Source organism: Mercenaria mercenaria, chromosome 15, assembly GCF_021730395.1.
Source record: "Mercenaria mercenaria strain notata chromosome 15, MADL_Memer_1, whole genome shotgun sequence".
Lineage (NCBI taxonomy): Eukaryota > Metazoa > Mollusca > Bivalvia > Venerida > Veneridae > Mercenaria > Mercenaria mercenaria.
The window spans coordinates 51,994,112-52,020,323 of record NC_069375.1 but is presented as its reverse complement, the minus strand read 5'-3'; the positions used below and the strand labels follow the sequence as shown (position 1 = coordinate 52,020,323).

Sequence of the window (26,212 nt, the reverse complement as noted above, 5' to 3'; positions counted from 1 at the left end):
CTTGCACATATACACCAAGGTATTTACTTCTGTCACACACATCATGGAATACATGCTCTTATTTGGAGAATAGCAGTTTGTGGTAAAATGGCAGCTCTCAAACAACTCAAATAAAATTGCAGAATTTTAATAACAAGAGGGCCATGATGGCCCTATATCGCTCACCTGAGTTAAGTTGCTTGCTTGAACATATTTCTTTGCTAAGCTTAAACAAGGAGCTGCATTCAATAAACGCTTCATGCCCCCAGTGGCATCCTTGTCGATAGATTTTGCACCTAAGTCCAAAACGAGGTCAAGGTCAAGGTCAAACTGAGGTCAGGTGATGTTTAAAGATGAGGAATGGTCACAGTTTATATCTGTATTAGTATCAATTCATTCTTGTAAGGGGTATTGATGCTAGACAAAACGGTCCCATTTGGTTAACCAAGAGATGGCCCATATAAAGCAACCTAAGTCCAAAATGAGGTCAAGGTCAAGGTCAAACTGAGGTCAGGTGATGTCTGAAGATGAGGAATGGTCACAGGTTACATCTGCATTAGTATCAAGTCAATCTAGTAAGGGGTATTGATGCTAGACGAAACGGTCCCATTTGGTTAACCTCGTACAGACGGACGAACGAACGGACGGACGGACAGTAGATGCTGGGGGCATAAAAACAAGAAAGTAGGTCAGTAGGTTATATTCATGGTCACTGAAAGTCAGTTTTAAGATTGGTTAGCAAAACTGTACATGTCATCCAAATTTCAAGGCTGTATCTTAAACAAGAGGGCCAAGATGGCCCTAGGTCGCTCACCTGAGAAACACACCATAACAGTGTAAACATGTTTGACCTAGTGATTTCATGGAAAAAAATATTCTGACCAATTATCATTAAAATCGGAGCAAAAATCTTAAGTATAAACAAGTATTATTTTTATTTGACCTAGTGACCTAGTTTTTGACCCCAGATGACCCATATTCGAACTTGACCTAGATTTTATCAAGGCTATCATTCTGACCAAATTTCATGAAGATCAATTGAAAAATACAGCCTCTATCGCATACACAAGGTTTTTCTTTGATTTGACCTAGTGACCTAGCTTTTGACCCTAGACTACCCATATTCGCATTTATCCTAGATTTCATCAAAGCTATCATTCTGACCAAATTTTATGAAAATCCAGTGTAAAATGCAGCCCCTATTGCATACACAAGGTTTTTCCTTGATTTGACCTAGTGACCTAGTTTTTGAACCCAGATGACCCATATTTGAACTTGACCTAGATTTAATCAAGGCTATCATTCTGAAAAAATTTCATTAAGATCAGTTGAAAAATACAGCCTCTATCGCATACACGAGGTTTTTCTTTGATTTGACCTAGTGACCTACTTTTTGACCCCAGATGACCCATATTCAAATTCTACCTAGATTTCATCAAGGCAATCATTCTGACTTAATTTCAGGAAGATCAGTTGAAAAATACAGCCTCTATCGCATACACAAGGTTTTCCTTTAATTTGACCTAGTGAGGTTATTATTTTGACCAAAATTCATGAAGATTAATTGAAAAATACAGCCTCTATCGCATACGCAAGATTTTTCTTTGATTTGACCTAGTGAACTAGTTTTTGATCCCAGATGACACATTTTCGAACTCGGCCTAGATTTCATCAACGCAATCATTCTGACCAAATTTCATAACGATCACTTGAAAAATACAGCCTCTATTGCATACACAAGCTAAATGTTGACAGACAGACAACAGACAGACAGACAGACGATGGACGCCGGACATCGAGCGATCAGAAAAACTCACCTAAGTAGGTCAAGGTCACAGTCGGGTGACCCCTTATCACTTGGGGTCATCCGGTAAATATAATTAAACAGTCTAGGAAATATGATCTGATAATTTTTGAAATATTTTTCCTATATAACTCATATATCAAGTTACCCCTGGGGGTGGGGCCTCTTTTCACCCCAGGGGCATAATTCGAACAATCTTGTTAGAGATCAACTAGGCAATGATACATACAAAATATCAAAGGCATAGGCCTTGAACTTTCAGACAAGAAGATTTTTAAAGTTTTTCCTACATAAGTCTATGTAAAACTTGGGACCCCCAGGGCAGGGCCTCTTGCACCCCAGGGGCATAATTTGAACAATTTTGGTAGTAGACCACTAGGCAATGCAACATACCAAATATCATAAGCATAGGCCTGGCAGTTTCAGGCAAAAAGATTTTTAAAGTTTTTCCTATGTAAGTCTATGTAACACTTAGGACCCCCTGGGTGGGGCCTCTTTTCAACTCGGGGTCATAATTTGAATAATCTTGGTAGAGGACTACTAGGCAATGCAACGTACCAAATATCAAAAGCCTATGCCTAGCAATTTCAGACAAGAAGATTTTAAAAAAAAATTCCTATATATGTCTATGTAAAACTAGGGACCCCCCTGGCAGGGCCTCTTTTTACCCCAGGGCAATAATTTGAACAATCTTGGTAGAGAACCACAAGGCAATGCTACATACCAAACATCAAAGGCCTAGGTCTTATGGTTTCAGACAAGAAGATTATTAAAATGTTTTCCTATTTAAGTCTATGTAAAACTTGAGACCCCTGGGGCGGGGCCTCTTTTCACCCCAGGGGCATAATTTGAACAATCTTAGTAGGGAACCAAAAGGCAATGCTACATACCAAATATCAAAGGCCTAGGTCTTTTGGTTTCAGACAAGAAGATTTTTTACGTTTTTTTCCTATATAAGTCTATGTAAAACTTGGGACCCCCTGGACAGGGCCTCTTTTCATCCTAGGGGCATAATTTGAACACTCTTTATAGATGATGTCATATGCCAAATATTGAGGCTCTATTGACCTCAAATTCAACAGGGGTCACCTGCTGGTCATAATCAACCTCCTTATTAAGTTTCGTGATCCTAGGCCCAAGCGTTCTCAAGTTATCGTTCGGAAAGGGTGTAACTGTTCCGAGTCAATGTGACCTTGACCTTTGGCCTACTGACCTCAAAATCTACAGGGGTCATCTACTGGTCATGACAAACCTCCCTATCAAGTTTCATGATCCTAGGCCCAATTGTTCTTGAGTTATCGTCCAGAAACCGTTTTACTGTTCCTGGTCAATATGACCTTGACCTTTGACCTACTGACCTCCAAATCAATAGGGGTCATCTGCTGGTGATGACCAACCTCCTTATCAACTTTCATGATCCTAGGCCCAAGCATTCTTGAGTTATCATCCGGAAACCGTTTAACTGTTCCGGGTCACTGTGACTTTGAACTTTGACCTACTGACCTCAAAATCATTAGGGGTCATCTGCTGGTCATGACCAATCTCCCTATCATCTTTGATGATCCTAGGCCCAAGCGTTCTTGAGTTATCATCCGGAAACCGTTTAACTGTTCAGGGTCACTGTGGCCTTGACCTTTGACATACTGATCTCAAAATCAATAGGGGTCATCTGCTGGTGATGACCAACCTCCCTATCAACTTTCATGATCCTAGGCCCAAGCGTTCTTGAGTTATAATCCGGAAACAGATTGGTCTACATTCCGACCGACCGACCGACATCTGCAAAACAATATACACCTCCTTCTTCGAAGGGGGGCATAATAAAAGCCCTATGACCTGTGGTTTTGGACAAGAAGATTTTTAAAGTTTTTCGTTTTGGTTGCCATGGCAACCAGGGTTCTATATGGAATTCAATTCTTTGAACACTTTTTAAAGAAGACCATCCAAGAAACATCCCTGTGAAGTTTCATTAAAATTGGCCTGATTGTTTAGGAGGAGATGTTGTTTAAAGGAAAGTGTGGACGGACGGACGCCGGACTGACGCCCGACGGTGAGCGATCACAATAGCTCACCCTGAGCCTTTGGCTCAGGTGAGCTAAAATTACTAAAGAATCCTCTGTAAACTGGAGAACATATTTATAGTCTGAAATTAACCTTTAGTCTGCTTGTGGCAAGTGATTTTGCCTTTGCGACCAGTGCAGACCAAGATCAGCCTGCACATCCGGCTGATCATGGTCGGCACTGTTTACTATTCAGTCAGTAAATTTTCAGTGAACACCCCTTTGAATAATAAGTGGTACTGCCCAAACCGAATGATGGACCAGTCCATTTTAAAAATTCAGCACGGAATAGGTTAAGGTAAGTGTAACAAGTTAATAAACAAGAGGGCCATGATGGCCCTAAGTTGCTCACCAGGGTAACACACCATAACAAACATGTTTGACCAAGTGACCCAGTTTTTGACACCACATGAGAAAGTTTTAAACTTGTCTGAGTTTTCAAAAAGATAAATATTCTGACCAAGCTTCATGAAGATTGGAGCAAAAATGCGGCCTCTAGTGTTTTTTCTTCTATTTGGTCTAGTAACCTAGTTTCTTACCCAACCAAACTTAATTTTTAACCTGTCCGAAATTTCATTGAGACAAATATTCTGACCAATTTTCATTCTTCTTCTTCTGCATTAAGATTGGACCAAAACTGTGGCCCGAGTGGAAACAAGCATTTTCTTTCATTTGACCTAGTGACCTAGTTTTTTATTACACATGACCCAGATTAAAATTCGCGCATGATTTCATGAAAACTAACATTCTGACAAAGTTTTGTGAAGACTGAAGCAAAAAAGTGGCCTCTAGAGTATAAACAAGCTTTTCCTTTGATTTTACCAAGTGACTTAGTTTTGATTCTACATGACCCAGAGTCAAAATCATATAAGACTCAATGATACCAAACAGTCTGACCAGTTTCATTAAGATTGGGCCAAAATTGTGACCTCTAGAGTGTCAAATTGTTGACGACGGAGGACGACGGACAGAGGGTGTTCACAAAAGCTCACCTTGCACACTTTGTGCTCTGGCGAGCTAAAGAGCAGCCAACCTAGCCATTATCAACATAATGTACCTAAACCTGCAGTTTGATCCATGTTTCTTATAATAAGGGTCTTTATCATACAGCATTCTAAACGCCGAAAAGGTGGTTTAAGGAAATTTTAAATTTTTGAAATATCTTTATTACTTTTGAATTCATCATCAAACAGCAATTTTGATAGTGTATTTTCCATTTATAACTTTTAGCTAAACTGGACACCAAAAAGGTATAAAATTTCCACGGTAAATTAAGATTGTTAAAAAAAAAAATCCAGGGTAGCATGTATGAAAGCAAAAGTTTCATTTAAAATTTCGCCAGGATTTTAATCAGGGAGAATTATATATATCTTGCCTGTAAAACTGATACAGCAACTATAAAAGGTGTCTTAAAAAATTCCTAGATCTACTAACACCTCTGATGTCTTTTACTTGTATCTGGATCTTGTGAAATATTACGCTGCAATTCGCTAAAAACACAGTTACACACTGTAAAGCTAGTACAAACTGACTTTTTAAATTATTTGATTTTCAAGGTCTTCATGCCAGTTCAGAAAGTAATTATCTTGTCTGCCTAAGCAGACATTTATCAGCCAAGTATCTGTAATCTGGATCCACTAGAAATCCAACATTTCAGAATTCTCTTAGTGACACAGGCAAAATGGCATATAAAACTCTTGATTTCTGATATTTAGTTACTGGTAAAATAATGTAACACTTATCAAAGTACAGGATATCATGTTTTAACTGTATTTGTTCAAACTTAAATAATATACATTACATCAAATATTACAATAAAACAGTTTCATACTTTTCATGTGATATTTATCACATTTTCTACTGCAAACAGTCTCTTCTGTTTAAATATTCAATTTCATATAAATCCTATTTTTGAAGGTACGGGTTAACTAAGCCAGTCTAAGTCATCGTCATCATCGTCATCTCCAAACAATGGTGGGGGTGGCTTTGGCTTCATATCCTGAAATGAAAAAGGAATATTTAACAAACTTCAAAGTATATTACAGACAAATACTTGTACAATTAAATCTGTTAATACAGCCCATACATCTGAGTATCCAATAGAGTGCCCTTATCCTGAAGGTGATCTTCAATGACAGGTTAAAGGCACTGGCGCCCTGTAATCTTCAGAATCATAACCAGTCGGTTATGTACGGAAAAGCTTCTGTTGTGATTTCCTGTTATGATGGATCTAGTATAAAATCATTGACACAGGTAATTAAATCTTACCTATTTTTCTATTATTACTGCTAATGAAAAATCAGTGAATGATATTCGATGCAATTACAGACATACAAGAAATTACATGCAGTGACCAACTATTTGCTTCCTGTCAATTTAAAACATGATGATATTTCAGAGTTCAGTGCCACCGTCATCGCGTTCTGCTACTGTTTTCAAACACATATAGATTTCTTGGCAAATAATCAAAGCCAATCGATTAATGGTATTTATCCTCACAAAATGTTATGAGAGTGTAGTTTACTACAGAAATGCTGAAGTTTATTCCGTGTTATGATTCGGTTGGTGATGTTATGATTCTTCTGAAGGTGTTATGATTCTAGTATATAATTTCCATAGAAAAATGAAATAAAGCCATGGATTTGCAGATTTCCAGCTTATACCATGTCTTTACACACATGTACTTACAAAGGTACTTCTTGTACTTGTGTTTCTTTCACCACAGAAGAATCAAAACACCAAATAAACTGCAGCATTTCTGCTGTAAACCACTCTCCCATAACTTTTTGTGGCAATAAATTGAAACGTTTGTGTATATTTAATCAATTGACGGAGACATTTTGAAAACTAAATAACTTCGAAAACACTAGCAGGAACGCGATGACGGTGGCACAAAACTACTGAAATGTCATCATCTGTACAACTTCTAAAGTTAACAGGAAGTACACAGTATTATCTTGTATATCTGTAATCACTGTTCAACCCTGCATCAAATAGCTTTTGCTGATTTTTCATTTGCAGCAATATTAGAACAAGAGATCACAGAGTGACCTTGGCGCCCACCAGTGAGCCATTTTTTAATGTTCCAAATTTCAAGACTAGCTCAAGGTCAAAATCAAGGTCAAAGTTCATTTTGGTAAACAAACACAAAACAAAACCATGCATGTGGTCCAAATTTAAAAGCTGTAGCTTGAGAAATGTGAAAGTAGGTCACTAGATCAATTTCAAGGTCAAAGTTCATTTCGGTACACAAAACTTTGCATGTGCTTCAAATTTGAAGGCTGTAGCTTGAGAAATGTGAAAGTAGGTAATAGGTAAAAATCAAGGTCAAATTTCAATTCAGAACACAAAACTATACAAGTGGTCCAAATTTAAAGCCTGTAGCCTGAGAAATGTAAAAGTAGGTCACTAGGTCAATCTCAAGGTCAAAGATCATTTCGGTACACAAAACTATGAATGTGGTCCAAATTTGAAGGTTGTAGCTTGAGAAATGTGAAAGTAGGTCACTAGGTCAAAATCAAGGTCAAATTTCATTTCGGAACACAAACCTATGTGTGTGGTCTAAATTTGAAGCCTGTACCTTCAAAAATGTGAAAGTAGGTCACTAGGTCAATGTCAAGGTCAAAGTTTATTTCGGTACACAAACCTATGCATGTGGTTCAAATTTGAAGGCTGTAACTACAGAAATGTGAAAGTAGGTCACTAGGTCAAGATCAAGGTCAACTCATGTCAAGGTTCATCTAGTCACTCAAAACTATACATGTGGTCCAAATTTGAATGTTGTAGGTTATGGACAAAAAGATTTTTAAAGTTTTTCCCTATATAAGTCTATATAAACCATGTGATCCCCGGGGCGGGGCCATATTTGACCCTAGGGGGATAATTTGAACAAACTTGGTAGAGAACCACTAGATGATGCTACATTACAAATCCCTAGGCTTTGTGGTTTTGGACAAGAAGATTTTCCAAGTTTTTCCTATATAAGTCTATGTAAACCATATGACCCCCAGGGCAGGGCCATATTTGACCCTAGGGAGATAATTTGAAAACTCTAGGTAGAGGACCACTAGATGATGCTACATACCAAATATCAAAGCCTTAGGCCCTGTGATTTTGGACAAGAAGATTTTCAAAGTTTTTCCCTATATAAATCTATGTAAATTATAATTATAAACAAAGGGCCATAACTCACTCAAAAATTGTTGAACCAGTCTGATTTTCAGAGGGACACAACTAGGGTACCAATACATCATTCTGGCAAAGTTTGGTCAAAATCTCCCCCAGTAGTTTCTGAGGAGATGCAATAACGAGAAATTGTTAACGGACGGAAGGACGGACGTTCCTACTTTTGTGGCTACTCTTTTGTTCTCTCTATTGTTCTGTTAGCCACGTAAGAGAAAAATAGCCACATAAAAGCCTTACAGAATGAATGACATCAAAGAAAAAGTACAGTTACCTATTGTTCCTATAGCCACCTAAGTATGCAAATGTGAGCTCGGACTGACGGAAGGATGGAAGGACGACGGACCACGGACGCAGAGTGATTTGAATAGTCCACCATCATCAGATGGTGGACTAAAAATACGTAAGATTTAATTAGCTGTATCAATGATTTTATGTTAGATCCATCATAACCGAAAATCACAACAGAAGCATTTCCATACCTAACTGACTGGTTATGATGCTGGAGATTACCATGCGTGATCGTGCGGTAACAAAAAAAGAAAGAACAAGAGGGCTAAGATGGCCCTAGGTCGCTCACCTGAGACAGACACCATAACAGTGTAAACATGTTTGACCTAGTGATTTCATGGAAACAAATATTCTGGCTAATTTTCATTAAGATTGGACCAAAAAATGTGGTCTCTTGAGTTAAACAAGTATTGTCTTTGATATGACCTAGTGACCTACTTTTTGACCCCAGATGACCCATATTCGAACTCGGCCTAGATTTTATCAAGGTGATTATTCTGACCAAAACTCATGAAGATAAATTGAACAAGAGCTCGTCGAACACGAAATGCCCCCCTTGATGCATTCAGTAATTGCACAAGGAACAGAAATTATATGCTCACTGTAAACAAAGGTTCTACCATTTTGATTTAATCTGACCTTGACCTTTAACCTATTAACCTAACAAGAGATTACAGAGTGATCTTGGCGCCATCCACTGGCCTTTTTTTAATGTTCCAAATTTCAAGACTAGCTCAAGATCAAAATCAAGATCAAATTTCATTTCGGACCAAAACAATGTGTATGTGTCCAAATTTAAAAGCTGTGGCTTGAGAAATGTGAAAGTAGGTCACTAGATCATTTATAAGGTCAAAGTTCATTTCGGTAGACAAAACTATGCATGTGCTTCAAATTTGGAGGCTGTGGCTTGAGAAATGTGAAAGAAGGTAATAGGTAAAAATCAATGTCAAATTTCAATTCAGAACACAAAAATATGCATGCGGTCCAAATTTGAAGCCTGTAGCTTCAGAAGTGTAAAAGTAGGTCACTAGGTCAATCTCAAGATCAAAGTTCATTTCGGTACACAAAACTATGCATGTGGTTCAAATTTGAAGGCTGTAGCTTGAGAAATGTGAAAGTAGGTCACTAGGTCAAAATCAAGGTCAAATTTTATTTTGGAACACAAAACTATGCAAGTGGTTTAAATTTGAAGCCTGTACCTTCAGAAATGTGAAAGTAAGTCACTAGGTCAAAATCAAGGTCAAATTTTATTTTGGAACAAAAAACTATACATGTGGTCCAAATTTGAAGCCTGTACCTTCAAAAATGTGAAAGTAGGTCACAAGGTCAATAACAAGGTCAAAGTTTTTTTTGGTACACAAACCTATGCATCTGGTCCAAATTTGAAGGCTGTAGCTACAGAAATGTGAAAGTAGGTCACTAGGTCAAGGTCAAGGTCAACTCATGTCAAGGTTCATCTTGCCACTCAAAACTATACATGTGGTCCAAATTTGAATGATGTAAGTTATGGACATGAAGATTCTAAGCTTTTCCCTATATAAGTCTATTTGAACAATATGACCCCTGGGGCGGGGCCATATTTGACCCTACAGGGATAATTTAAATAAACATGGTAGAGAACCACTAGATGATGCTACAATACAAAATATCAAAGCCATAGTCTTTGTGGTTTGGACAAGAAGATTTTCAAAGTTTTTCCCTATATAAGTCTATGTAAACCATGTGACCCCCAGGGCGGAGCCATATTTGACCCTAGGGGAATAATTTGAACAATCTTAGTAGAGGACCACTAGATGATGTCATATACAAACAAGAGCTCGTCGAACACGAAATGCCCCCCTTGATGCATTTAGTAATTGCACAAGGAACAGACATTATATGCACACTGTAAATAAGTATATGTAAACCATGTGCCCCACAGGGCGGAGCCATATTTGACCCTTGGGGAATAATTTGAATAATCTTAGTAGAGGATCACTAGATGATGTCATATACAAAATATCAAAGCCCTAGGCCCAGTGGTTTTGGACAAGAGGTTTTTCAAAGTTTTTTCCTATATAAGGCTATATAAACCATGTGACCCTAGGGGTGGGGCCATATTTGACCCCAGGGAAATAATCTGAACAATCTTGGTAGAGGACCACTAGATTTTGCTACATACCAAATATCAAAGCCCTAGGCCCTATGGTTTTGGACAAGAAGATCAGAAACCATTTAACTGTTCCTGGCCAATGTGACCTTGACCTTTGACCTAATGACCTCAAAATCAATAGGGGTCATCTGCTGGTCATGACCAACCTCCCTATCAACTTTCGTGATCCTAGGCCTAAGCGTTCTTGAGTTATCATCCAGAAACTGTTTTACTGTTCAGGGTCACTGTGACCTTGACCTTTAACATACTGACCTCAAAATCAATAGGGGTCATCTGCTGGTCATGGCCAACCTAACTATCAATTTTCCTGACACTAGGCCCAAGCGTTCTTGAGTTATTGCCTGGAAACCATTTTACTGTTCCTGGTCACTGTGACCTTGACCTTTGACATACTGACCTCAAAATCAATAGGGGTCACCTGCTGGTCATGACCAACCTCCCTATCAACTTTCGTGATCCTAGGCCTAAGCGTTCTTGAGTTATCATCCGGAAACTGTTTTACTGTTCAGGGTCACTGTGACCTTGACCTTTAACATACTGACCTCAAAATCAATAGGGGTCATCTGCTGGTCATGACCAACCTCCCTATCAACTTTCATGATCCTAGGCCCAAGTGTTCTTGAGTTATCATCCGGAAACCGTTTTACTATTCAGGGTCACTGTGACCTTGACCTTTGACATACAGACCTCAAAATCAATAGGGGTCATCTACTGGTGATGACCAACCTCCCTATCAACTTTCATGATCCTAGGCCCAAGCGTTCTTGAGTTATCATCCGGAAACGGATAGGTCTACATTCCGACCGACCGACAGACCGACCGACATCTGCAAAACAATATACCCCTCCTTTTTCAAAGGGGGGCATAAATATCAAAGCCCTATTGCCCTGTGGTTTTGAACTATAGGTTTTTCAAAGTTTTTTCCTATATAAGTCTATATAAATCATGTGACCCCGGGGCAGGGCCATATTTGACCCCAGGGAAATAATCTGAACAATCTTAGTAGAGGACCACTAGATTTTGCTACATACCAAATATCAAAGCCCTAGGCCCTATGGTTTTGGACAAGAAGATCAGAAACCGTTTAACTGTTCCTGGCCAATGTGACCTTGACCTTTGACCTAATGACCTCAAAATCTATAGGGGTCATCTGCTGGTCATGGCTAACCTAACTATCAATTTTCCTGATACTAGGCCCAAGCATTCTTGAGTTATTGCCTGGAAACCGTTTTACTGTTCCTGGTCACTGTGACCTTGACCTTTGACATACTCATCTCAAAATCAATAGGGGTCATCTGCTGGTCATGACTAACCTCCCTATCAACTTTCGTGACCCTAGGCCTAAGCATTCTTGAGTTATCATCCGGAAACCGTTTTACTGTTTAGGGTCATTGTGACCTTGACCTTTAACATACTGAACTCAAAATCAATAGGGGTCATCTGCTGGTCATGACTAACCTCCCTATCAATTTTCATGATCCTAGGCCCAAATGTTCTTGAGTTATAATCCGGAAACCGTTTCACTATTCAGGGTCACTGTGACCTTGACCTTTGACATACAGACCTCAAAATCAATAGGGGTCATCTGCTGGTGATGACCAACCTCCCTATCAACTTTCATGATCCTAGGCCCAAGCATTCTTGAGTTATCATCCGGAAACGGATTGGTCTACATTCCGACCGACCGACCTATCGACCGACCGACAGACCGACCGACATCTGCAAAACAATATACCCCTCCTTCTTCGAAGGGGGGCATAAAAATACAGCCTCTATCGCATACACATGGTTTTTCTTTGATTTGACCTAGCGACCTAGTTTTTGACCTCAGATGACCCATAATCGACCCCAACCTAGATTTCATCTAGGCAATTATTCTGACCAAATTTCATGAAGATCAATTCAAAAATACAGCCTCTATCGCATACACAAGGTTTTTCTTTGATTTGATCTAGTGACCCTAGATGACCCATACTGAACTTGACCTAGATTTCATATTTCATAAAGGCAATCATTCTGACCAAATTTCTTGAAGATCAATTGAAAAATACAGTCTCTATCGCATACACAAGCTGTTTCTTTGATTTGACCTAGTGACCTAATTTCAGAAGTCAGATGACCAAAATTTTAACTCAACCTAGATTTCATCAAGGCAATCATTCTGACAAAAAATTATGAAGATCAGTTGAAAAGTACAGCCTCTATCGCATACACAAGGTTTTTCTTTGATTTGACCTAGTGACCTAGTTTTTGACCCCAGATGACCAATCTTCAAACCTGACCTAGATTTTATCAAGGCAATCATTTTGACCAAATTTCATAAAGATCAATTGAAAAATACAGCCTCTATCACATACACAAGGGTTTTTTTTTAAATTTGACTTAGTGACCTAGTTTTTAACCCCAGATGATCTATATTAAAACTCAACCTAGATTTCATCAAGGCAATCATTCTGACCAAATTTCATGAAGATCAATTAAAAAATACAGCCTCTATTGCATACAAAATGTTTTTCTTTGATTTGACCTAATGACCTAGTTTTTGAACCCAGATGACCTATATTAAAACTCGACCTAGATTTCATCGAGGCAATCATTCTGACCAAATTTCATGAAGATCAATTGAAAAATACAGTCTCTATCGCATACACAAGGTTTTTCTTTGATTTGACCTAGTGACCTAGTTTTTTATCCCAGATGACCCATTTTCGAACTTAGCCTAGATATCATCAAGGTGATCATTCTGACAAAATTTCATGAAGATCAGTTGAAAAATACACCCTCTATCTCATACACAAACTAAATGCTGACAGACAGACAGACGACAGACAGACAGACGGACGCCGGACATCGAGCGATCACAAAAACTCACCTGAGCATTGCTCAGTTGAGCTAAAAATTAGGTATCTGGAAATTAATGCATCATTTCTTAAGAAAGATTTGAAACTTAATTACTGACAGACTATATGTTATAGAAACACATGAAAATTAGTTGTTTTTACTTATTTTTACAATGAAAATCGAAAAGTGTTTGTAACGCTTTACTCGAGGTAAACTGTCTAAATTATAAATATCTATATTTAATGTGTTGAAAACGTAATCCTTCATGGCGGTACTGGTAAAGACAGCGAAAAAGTTTTTATTGTTGCAGCGGCCTGGGTTGGATTCCCTAAGTGGGCATATTTTTTTCCCTTGATTTGGCATTTTTAAGATACCGATACCGTATAGCTGGTTAATTCTGTGGGTTTTTATTTCTGCTAAATTTGCGGGTCGAGGCTGTCACGCAGAAATAAATTCCGCACATTTAAACTATCAGCAGATTTTTTTTACGCAGAAATAAACTTTGATATTTCGCTTGATATAATGACCTGTTATCTTTATCTCAAGAGTTTTTCATCTGATGTCAAGTTATTCACACCGTATCGATTGTGGTTGATTGCTTTTGTTATTGTATCAATCTATTGTCCACAAATGAATGGACAACCGCCTGGGTAGCCTAGTGGTAGAGCGTCCGCTTCGAGTGCTGGAGGTCATGAGTTCGATCCCCGGCCGCGTCATACCAAAGACGTAAACAAGAGCACCGCCTTGCGGGTGCTGACGCTCATCTGATTTTTTTTGTGTAATAGAAATATTGTCCTACCCATGATTTTCTAAGTCTAAAAAGGGCCATCATTCTTGCAAAAAGCAGGATAGAGTTATGTTTCTTGATGTACAGTGTCCACTTATGATGGTGAAAAACTGTTGCAAGTTTTAAAGCAATAGCTTTGATAGTTTATGAGAAAAGTTGACTTAAACATAATACTCAACCAAGAAAATGATTTTCTAAGTCCAAAAGGGGCAATAAGTATTGCAAAAAGCAGGATGGAGTTATGTTGCTTGCTGTACAGGGTCAGCTTATGATGGTGAACAAGTGTTGCAAGTTTCAAAGCAATAGCTTTGATAGTTTAAGAGAAAAAGTTGACCTAAACATAAAACTTAACCAAGAAATCTGATATTTTCTAAGTCCAAAAGGGGCCATAAATCTTGCAAAAAGCAGGATGGAGTTATGTTTCTTGCTATACAGGGTCAACTTATGATGGTGAACAAGTGTTGCAAGTTTTAAAGCAATAGCTTTGATAGTTTAGGATAAAAGCTGACCTAAACATAAAACTTAACCAAGAAAACTGATTTTCTAAGTCCAAAAGGGGCAATAAATCTTGCAAAAAGCAAGATGGAGTTATGTTTCTTGATGTACAGGGTCTGCTTATGATGGTGAACAAGTATTCCAAGTTTCAAAGCAATAGCTTTGATAGTTTAGGAGAAAAGTTGACCTAAACATAAAACTTAACCAAGAAATCTGATATTTTCTAAGTACAAAAGGGGCCATAAATCTTGCAAAAAGCAAGATGGAGTTATGTTTCTTGCTATACAGGGTCAGCTTATGATGGTGAACAAGTATTCCAAGTTTCAAAGCAATAGCTTTGATAGTTTAGGAGAAAAGCTGACCTAAACATAAAACTTAACCAGGCAACGCCGACGCAGACGCCGACGCCGACAACCGCTCAAGTGATGACAATAACTCATCATTTTTTTTCAAAAAATCAGATGAGCTAAAAATGGTACTAGCAGCTTCCTCGCTTGGCGCTCAGCATTAAGAGGGTAATGCTAGGACTGGTCAGCCTGGTGTCAGTATAATGTGACTGGGTGGGGTATCATGTCACGTGTCTACGGCGTGATATTCCAGTGAGGCAGCACTATTAAGTTGGGCATTGTGCTCACTGCTACAAGTAGACACCGTCGTTTATATGACTGAAAAATTGTTGAAAAAGACGTTAAACCCGAACACACACACAAATGAATGGTTACCGTTTCAGGCATGTGAATCTTTGCAAGTGTATATCACAAAACACTCTAGGTTTATGAAAAGTTAAACAAACTAATTAATATGTTTTGTAACTGTTGTAACTGAATGGACTGTGAACGGACTATGTGCTAGATTTGCACTGGTATATATTTGTAAATAAATCAATTTTTTTCTACCAGCAGTGTTACATTTTATGAAAATGTATTTCAAAATGAATTACCGGTATTAGACCTACAGTATTTATTTTTAACTCTGATTTTTGATCATGCACGGTAATGAGAAGAAATCAGATTTAAACATACATCAGCTGCGCCAACTTGACTGTCCTAGATTCCGACCCAGATAATGCCACCAAGACATAACTGACGAGAACGATATGTATTTGAGTTGTTAATTATAACGTAGTTAATGCGGTAGCTATTTCCCATGCACAGAATTTACTTCCGGTTTAGGCAAACCGCAAAAATTAATTTCTGCTTTTCTCAAAGGTCGCAGAAATAAAAAAACGCAGAAATAAACTAGGCCCATTTTAGGACAAAACAGCAGATTTTTTTGCTAGCAGAATTAACCCGCTATACGGTAGTTTAGAAACAGAAACTCATATTCTAATGTTCATACTATGACCAAACTTCAATTTTAAAGAAAGATCATTTTTAGCCATAATCTGAAGGTCAGTATCTTTAACACTTACATAAAATATAAATGTATTTGGCACCTATTAAGCCTACATTCATTACAACTTAGACATATTAAATAAGATTATCAAATTTCTATGACATTAAATGAACTATAGTATATCAGCATTTCTCAAAGCATTTGGAAGTTATGTGAGCTAATTTTCTCATACTTTCATCTAAGTATGTGTAACCTAATACTACTGCAAATGGAAAATTTGTTTAGCTTATAAGAATCATTAACCTAAATTTCAGATTTACAATGTTGAGGAATGCATTCTGGATACAAGAGACAGGTTAACTTGATTCCTAGATGTTCATTAACTGAGGCTGGACTGTATTTGTACATAACATATATTATACAAAAAGACTTGCATACTCCAACTGTAAATCATATTTTATAATGTACCATGGAATGTGCAGAGCATGAACTTGAAATATAAATCAGATCATTCCTGTACTAATATATTCATATCTTGCTACACAAAAAGATATAAGATTTTTTTTAACATTATGTTGCTTTTGAGATTTTAAACAGCAAGATTGGAGAAAGTCACCTTTAGCATGTTGTATTCAATTTTTCTTTTCAGTTGTTGTAAATTTTGTAACCAATGTTAAGGTCTAGCAATACATGCATTAATGCAGCAGACTACTGTAAGAACATTAAATACAGTTACACAAATGTAAGGTTCATTCAGTTCTGACAAGGTGAAGCTGACAGGCCTAAAACCACAGGGACAAGGTGAAGCTGACAGGCCTAAAACCACAGGGACAAGGTGAAGCTGACAGGCCTAAAACCACAGGGACAAGGTGAAGCTGACAGGCCTAAAGCCACAGGGACAAGGTGAAGCTGACAGGCCTAAAACCACAGGGACATGCAAACAGTCACTTTAGAATCAGATTGGGAACCCATGTTCATAAATGCTTAAAGTCAGATTTTTGAACTTTTCCATTACACTTCGGTGTATTTTTTTGTAAACTATGATGGAAGCTTCTTATTAAATACCTTAATTTTGTCTGAATGTAATATGTCAAGTACACATTGTTCTTTATTTTCTACCTACTAATTTAACTTTTTCATAACACTCTATAAATGCACAGAAATTTGAATGGTTGCTGAAATTACATGCAACTCCACACAGATATATACACCATCAATAACTTTATCAGCAAGTAAACAATACAACACAGACTGTACAATAGTTATTATTGAATTTTTGATATTAAAATAATATAAGTACTTATTACTGTATGACTGATATTGCAGAGATGAAAATACTTATCCCAGTGTGACTGATATTGCAAAGAGACGAAAATACTTATCCCTGTGCGACTGATATTGCAAAGAGACGAAAATACTTATCCCAGTGTGACTGATATTGCAAAGAGATGAAAATACTTATCCCTGTATGACTGATATTGCAGAGATGTAAGTTCTTATCCCTGTGTGACTGATACTGCAAAGAGATGAAAGTACTTATCCCTGTGTGACTGATATTGCAGATATGTAAGTACTTATCCTTGTGTGACTGATATTGCAGATATGTAAGTACTTATCCCTGTGTGACTGATATTGCAGATATGTAAGTACTTATCCCTGTGTGACTGATACTGCAAAGAGATGAAAGATCTTATCCCTATGTGACTGATATTGCAGATATGTAAGTAGTTATCCCTGTGTGACTGATATTGCAGAGATTTAAGTTCTTATCCCTGTGTGACTGATACTGCAAAGAGATGAAAGTACTTATCCCTGTGTGACTGATATTGCAGAGATGTAAGTACTTATCCCTGTGTGACTGATATTGCAGAGATGTAAGTTCTTATCCCTGTGTGACTGATATAGCAAAGAGATGAAAGTACTTATCCCTGTGTGACTGATATTGCAAAGAGATGAAAGTACTTATCCCTGTGTGACTGATATTGCAGAGATGAAAGTACTTATCATTGTGTGACTGATACTGCAAAGAGAAGAAAGTACTTATCTCTGTGTGACTGATATTGCAGAGATGAAAGTACTTATCATTGTGTGACTGATACTGCAAAGAGATGAAAGTACTTATCTCTGTGTGACTGATATTGCAGAGATGAAAGTACTTATCCCTATGTGACTGATACTGCAAAGAGAAGAAAGTACTTATCTCTGTGTGACTGATATAGCAAAGAGATGAAAGAACTTATCCCTGTGTGACTGATACTGCAAAGAGATGAAAGTACTTATCCCTGTGTGACTGATATTGCAGAGATGAGAGTACTTATCCCTGTGTGACTGATACTGCAAAGCAATGAAAGTACTTATCCCTGTGTGACTGACATTGCAAAGCGATGAAAGTACTTATCTCTGTGTGACTGATATAGCAAAGAGATTACAGTACTTATCTCTTTGTGACTGATATTGCAGAGATGGAAAGTTCTTATCCTGTGTCTGACTGATATTGCCAAACGATGAAGTACTCTATCCTTGTGTGATGATATTGCAAGCTGAAAATATTAATCCCTGTGTGACTGATATTGCAAAGAAAGATGAAAGTACTTATCCTGTGTGACTGATATTGCAAAACATGACTAAAGTACATACCTTCGTGACTGATATTGCAGAGATGAAGTTCTTTCCTGAGTGACTGATATAGCCGAGTGAAGTTCTTATCCCTGTTGTGATGATATTGCAATGCTGAAATGTACTTATCCCCATGTGACTGATATTGCACAGATGAAAATACTAATCCTGTGTGAATGATATGCAAAAGGACATGATTAAAGTATTAATCCTTTGTGACTGATTATTGCAGAGATGAAGTTCTTATCTGTGTGACTGATATTGCAAAATGAAGAAAGTAATATCCCTGTGTGACTGATATTGCAAAGATGAAAATCCTTATCCTGATGTGATGTATTTGCTAGACATGATTAAGTACTTATCTCTTTGTGATGAAATGCAGGAGATGAAAGTTCTGTTATCCTGTGTGACTGATATTGCAAAATGATTTGAAAGTACATATTGTGTGATGATATTGCAAAGATGAAAATACTTATCCTGTGTGTCAGATATTGCAAAAGACATGATTGAAAGTACTATCCTGTGTGATGATATTGCAAAAAACATGATTAAGTACTTATCCCCTACGTGAGATATAGCAGAGATGATAGTTCTTATCCATGGTGTGACTGATTATTGCAGAGATGACAGTTCTTATTCTGTGTGAGGATATTGCAAAATTGATTGGAACGTACATATCCCCATGTGGGACTGTTATTTGCAAAGATCAAACCTATTATCCCTGTGTGACTGATATTGCAAAGGAATGATCTCAAGTACTTATCCCTGTGTGACTGATATTGCAAAATGATGAAAGTACTTATCCCTGTGTGACTGATATTGCAAAGATGAAAATACTTATCCCTGTGTGACTGATATTGCAAAGACATGATGAAAGTACTTATCCCTGTGTGACTGATATTGCAAAGACATGATTAAAGTACTTATCCCTTTGTGACTGATATTTGTTTTTTTTTTTTTGATTTAATGTCGCACCGACACATGATAGGTCATATGGCGACTTTCCAGCTTTAATGGTGGAGGAAGACCCCAGGTGCCCCTCCGTGCATTATTTCATCACGAGCGGGCACCTGGGTAGAACCACCGACCTTCCGTAAGCCAGCTGGATGGCTTCCTCACATGAAGAATTCAATGCCCCGAGTGAGGCTCGAACCCACATCGATGAGGGGCAAGTGATTTGAAGTCAGCGACCTTAACCACTCGGCCACGGAGGCCCCTGTGACTGATATTGCAGAGATGAAAGTACTTATCCCTGTGTGACTGATATTGCAAAGACATGATGAAAGTACTTATCCCTTTGTGACTGATATTGCAGAGATGAAAGTACTTATCCCTGTGTGACTGATATTGCAAAGACAAGAAAATACTTATCCCTGTGTATGATAATTATCACAAAGACATGAAAGTACTTATCCCTGTGTGATTGATATTGTAAAGACAAACAAGAGGGCCAAGATGGCCCTAGGTTGCTCACCTGAGAAACACACAATAACAGTGTAAACATGTTTTACCTAGTGATTTCATGGAAACAAATATTCTGACCAATTTTCATTAAGATTGGACCAAAAATGTGGTGTCTTAAGTGTAAACAAGTATTTTCTTCAACTTGACCTAGTGACCTAGTTTTTGAGCCAAGATGACTTACAATCGAACTTGACCTAGATTTGATCAAGGCAATCATTCTGACCAAATTTCATCAACCTCAATTGAAAAATACAGCCTCTATCGCACATATAAAATGTTTTTTCTTTGATTTGTCCTAGCGACCTAGTTTTGACCCCAGATGACTCATATTCAAACTTGACCTTAATTTCATCAACGCTATCATTCTGACCAAATTTCATGAAGATCAATTGAAAAATACAGTCTCTATCACATACACAAGGATTTTCTTTGATTTCACCTAGTAACCTAGTTTTTGACCACAGATGACCCATATTCTAAATTGACCTAATTTTCATTAAGGCAATCATTCTGACTAAATTTTATGAATATCGTGTGTAAAATGCAGCCCCTATTGTGTACACAAGGTTTTTCTTTAATTTGACCGGGTGACCTAGTTTTTGATCTTAGATAACCCATATTCATTCTCCACCTAGATTTCATCAGGCGAAACATTTTGATTAAATTTCATGAAGATCCAGTGTAAAATGCAGCTCCTATTGCATACAAAAGGTTCTTCTTTATTTGACCTAGTGACCTAGTTTTTGACCCCAGATGACCCATATTAGAACTTGACCTAGATTTCATCAAGGCAATCATTCTGACCAAAATTCATGAAGATCAATTGAAAAATACAGCCTCTATTGCATACTCAAGGTTTTTCTTTGATTTGACCTAGTGACCTAGTTTTTTACCCCAGATGACCCATTTTCAAACTCGGCCTAGATTTCATCAAGGTAATCATTCTGACCAAATTTCATGAAGATCAGCTAAAAAATACAGCCTCTATCGCATACACAAGGTTTTTCTTTGATTTGACCTAGTGACCTAGTTTTTGATCCTAGATGACCCATTTTCGAACTCTGTCTAGATTTTATCAAGGAAATCATTCTGACCAAAATTCATGAAGATCAATTGAAAAATACAGCCTCTATTGCATATACTAGGTTTTTCTTTGATTTGACCTAGTGACCTAGTTTTTGAACCAGATGACCCATTTTCGAACTTGGCCTAGATATCATCAAGGTGATCATTCTGACAAAATTTCATGAAGATCAGTTGAAAAATACAGACTCTATCGCATATACAAGCTAAACGTTGACAGAGGACAGACAGACACCAGACATCCAGCTAAAAAGTACTTATTCCTGTGTGACTGATTTTTCAAAAATATGGAAGTATTTAGCCATGTGTGGACATGCTACAGACAAAGCTTTGTCAAAATACATTAAGCAGTTCATGAAAAGAAGTTGATAAAGGTTTTTCTATTCCAAGTCCTGATGATCCCTAAAAAGGGATCAGTTGGAACCATTTAAACAAACTTCAGAACTATAAACCAAGTTTGGTGAAAATAAATCAAGCTGTAAATGCGAAGAAGATGTTTCCATGTTTTGTTTTTTTTTTCATTTTTAGCTTTAGTAGATACTTAAAAGTGGTCAAGCAAAACCATTGAACAAACTTTACTGAGGTCTATCAGAAGGTTTTTCTGTTTAGCTCTAGCATCCCCTTAAATGAGTCTAGTCACCCATTTGTACAAATCTGAGAGAAAATCTTATCAGGATGCTACAGACCAAGTTTGATGAAGATCCATTAAGCAGTTCATGAGAAGAAGATGTATAAAGACCTTTTTTTTTAGCTCAAGAAGTCCCTAAAAGAGGTAAACAGGAATCACTGAAAAACTGAAATGGGGACCTTGCCAGGATGCTACAGTCAAAGAGTTGTGAAATTCTGGCCAATAGTTGCAGCAGAGAAGATGCTGAAGTTAAATGCTGACGACAGATAGCAGACAATGGACTAGTATACACTAGTAGCTCAACATGAAACTTTGGTTTAGGGAAGCAAAGAAGCAGTACAAAGATCATACATGTACATTTAAGGTTAATATTTACCTTAGAAACTTCCTGTTTCTCAATTTGATCAAAATAAAGTAGAGAATTCAGGTATATTCAGTTTTGAATATGCTACCAACATATCTCATTTAAATGGGAGACAAAAATAAGAACATCTTTTACATCAATTTAGTAAACAGATAAATGGCACAGAATCCGAATCAATCAACGTATCTCCTTACGATTCCTGGCCTCAAATCTCTTACTGTATCAACAAGGCAGTCTGAAAGACAGCTAAATCCCCCGCCACTGCTATGGATAGTGAAAGGGTAAACCTTTGATTTTAGCTGTGACCTTGACGTTGAACTGACATGGCTGACTCATGAATTCTGCACAACGTCTTGATGAGGTGATCATTTGACCCAAGTTTCATGAAAATCCTTCAAGGGGTTTAGGAGATACAGAGCTGAAACCTTTGACCTTCAGTTGTGACCTTGACCTTGAGATGACATGGCTGACTCACGAGTTCTTGATGAGGTGATCATTTGACACAAGTTTGATGAAAATCCTTCAAGGGGTTTAGGAGATACAGAGTGGACACAAAATGGAAGGCTCAAACCTTTGACCCTTAGTTGTGACCTTGACCTTGAGCTGGCATGGTTGACTCATAATTTCTGCACATCGTTTTGATGAGGTAATCATTTGACCCAAGTTTTATAAAATTCCTTCAAGGGGTTTAGGAGATATAGAGCGGAAACGAAATGGAAGGCTCAAACCTTTGACCTTCAGTTGTGACCTTGACCTTGAGCCAACATGGCTGACTCATAAGTTCTGCACATCGCCTTGATGAGGTGATCGTTTGACCCAAGTTTGATGAAAATCCTTCAAGGGGTTTAGGAGATATAGAGTGGACACAAAATGGAAGGCTCAAACCTTTCACCCCAAGTTGTGGCCTTGACCTTGAGCCGGCATGGCTGACTCATGGGTTCTGCACATCGTCTTGATGAGGTGATCATTTGACCCAAGTTTTATAAAATTCCTTCAAGGGGTTTAGGAGATATAGAGCAGACACAAAATGGAAGGCTCAAACCTTTGACCTTGAGTTGTGACCTTGACCTTGAGCCGACAAGGCCGACTCATTGATTCTGCACATCGTCTTGATGAGGTGATCATTTGACCCAAGTTTCATGAAAATCCTTCAAGGGGTTTAGGAGATATAGAGCGGAGACAAAATGGAAGGCTCAAACCTTTGACCCTAAGTTGTGACCTTGACCTTGAGCCGGCATGGCTGACTCATGGGTTCTGCACATCATCTTGATGAGGTGATCATTTGACCCAAGTTTTATAAAATTCCTTCAAGGGGTTTAGGAGATATAGAGTGGACACAAAATGGCAGGCTCAAACCTCTGACCTTGAGTTGTGACCTTGACCTTGAGCTGACAAGGCTGACTCATGGGTTCTGCACATCGTCTTGATGAGGTGATCATTTGACCCAAGTTTCATGAAAATCCTTCAAGGGGTTTAGGAGATATGGAGCGGACACGAAAGTGTTACGGACAGACGGACGGAAGGACAGAAGGACGGAAGGATGGACGGACACCATTCCTATAACCCCCCACCACTTGTGGCGGGGGATTAATAAAACGAAAATGCTGTCTCACAACAGCCGGCATAACTACTTGAAACCCTTCGACATAATACCAGCTCACTTTAAAAAGCTTTCATACCAAAATTTATTAAGATGAAGAAAATTTGGTCAACTGTAAGTCAGGGGTACGGACCTATGAAAAATTTAGAAACTTTTAATAACCTATTTCCTGAGAAACTTGCTTACAAGCAAAACTTTTGCCAAAATTTCAATATTGAAAAGGGACACAACTTTAACAAAATGTAAGCCAGAGTTATGAAACCTGCCTTGTGGGATCATTTTATTGGTGCTTGTGATGAGCTGGAAGCATTCAGTCAAGTAGTTTTTGAGAAATCTGCTTTCAAGCTAAGGTATATAATTGTTACATTTGCTTCATCAAAAGATGACACCATTTCTTTCTTAAGACAACTCCTGTGATATTTTAATGCCGAAAGTTGACACCCAAACTCCACCACACCATGACCTACATACAGTTTACCCTCCTTTCACAACTAAGCACAAACAAACCAAAATAAAGCACTTGGCAGTGAAATGGAAGAGAGAAAAAATAAAAGAAGTCCATCTAAATGGCTCACCTTATCAGCATTATAGAGACATAAGTTACAATGGAACCAGAAACAGTATTTTTTCCATACTGATGTCTGAATTTCATATCAGGTGTGTGATATCATATTAATTTGTATTGTTGCGTTATTTACTAACGTCAGTTTTGTCAATTTTATTCAGGCTATTAATCAAATTCATAACCTTTATAATATAATATATTAGTATGTATAGATATGTATGTAATGAAGAGATTATTAGCTTTGCATCAAGAAATATGCACTTGTTCTTTAGCAGAATAATACTGCACTCCTAAAGTCAAACAATATTTACGCTGCTGCACTTGTACATATTTGTCAATATAAAGCTAATAACCTATAATCATTGAACACCAGTGTGAGTCTAATTATAAACAAGGAGCTGCATTTTCAAAATGCAAAATCATGCACCCGAGTGTATTACGAAAGATGTTGTGTTTGAGGTGAAGATCATATGAAGTACAAGGTCAGTTATCGGCAATATCCGGTTTACTTCCCCCGGGGCAGATATTTTTTCATCGATTTTGAAGGGGAAAAAATCATATGTTTCAGCGTGACGTTTTTCTAATCAAGATCGTTCAGACGCTTGCATGTTTCTAAAAATAGATAAATTATTATGCTTACCAAATGCATTTAATGAATACATTAACCATATTTTTAAGACATTCCCCCAAAAGATTTCTGATGCATGATATCCCCCAAAGAAACCCTTTTCCCGGAAGAAATTTCCCTCAATTAGCATTTATTAATGTTTAGAAAACACCGTCGCCCTATATGTAATCCGGTCTACAGCAATGGGCTGATATCTTTTGTATTAAGAATTCGATTAATTTCGTAAAACGTCACATTAATCGCATCTATGTATTTTATTTACGGAATGAATGCCATGTCCTAGTAAAAAAATAACAGATAATTATACATCGTCACACTATATGTAATCCAGTTTACAACCCTGGACAGATATCTATTCGATTTATTCTGTCAAACGACCATTTTTAAGACAGTTCCCCCAAAAGACTGCCAAGCCACATTTTCTAATGAATGATATCCCACAAGACACCCTTTTCCCGGGAGAGACTTTCCTCTAGTATCATTTATTAATCCCCCGCCACAAGTGGTGGGGGGTTATAGGAATGGTCTCCGTCCATCCTTCCGTCACCTCATCAAGATGATGTGCAGAACCCATGAGTCAGCCATGCCGGCTCAAGGTCAAGGTCACAACTTAGGGTGAAAGGTTTGAGCCTTCCATTTTGTGTCCGCTCTATAGCTCCTAAACCCCTTGAAGGATTTTCATCAAACTTGGGTCAAAGATCACCTCATCAAGGCGATGTGCAGAACTTATGAGTCAGCCATGCCGGCTCAAGGTCAAGGTCACAACTGAAGGTCAAAGGTTTGAGCCTTCCATTTTGTGTCCGCTCTGTATCTCCTAATTCCCTTGAAGGATTCATATGAAATTTGGGTCAAATGATCACCTCATCAAGGCGATGTGCAGAACTCATGAGTCAGCCATGCCAGCTCAAGGTTATAGGTCACAACTCAAGGTCAAAGGTTTTAGCCTTCCATTTCGTGTCCGCTCTGTATCTCCTAAACCCCTTGAAGGAATTTTATAAAACTTGGGTCAAATGATCACCTCATCAAAACGATGTGCAGAACTTGAGTCAGCCATGCCAGCTCAAGGTCAAGGTCACAACTTAGGGTCAAAGGTTTGAGCCTTCCATTTTGTGTCCACTCTGTATCTCCTAAACCCCTTGAAGGATTTTCATCAAACTTGGGTCAAATGATCACCTCATCAAGAACTCATGAGTCAGCCATGTCAACTCAAGGTCAAAGGTTTGAGCTCTGTATCTCCTAAACCCCTTGAAGGATTTTCATAAAACATGGGTCAAATGATCACCTCATCAAGATGTTGTGCAGAATTCATGAGTCAGCCATGTCAGTTCAAGGTCAAGG

General features: G+C 37.9%; 1 protein-coding gene across 3 annotated transcripts in view; it reads right to left on the bottom strand.

Moving 5' to 3' along the window:
* Positions 1-446: 446 nt before the first annotated feature.
* The window catches only part of LOC123563978 (FK506-binding protein 15-like), a 241,413-nt gene continuing 215,647 nt past the window's right edge, over positions 447-26,212 (bottom strand). For all 3 annotated transcript variants that reach the window (XM_053524018.1, XM_053524017.1, XM_053524016.1), the window contains exon 30: positions 447-5,842. In XM_053524018.1, the coding sequence (XP_053379993.1) occupies positions 5,768-5,842 (75 nt within the window). In that variant the 3' untranslated portion in view covers positions 447-5,767. The remainder of the gene's footprint in view (positions 5,843-26,212) is intronic.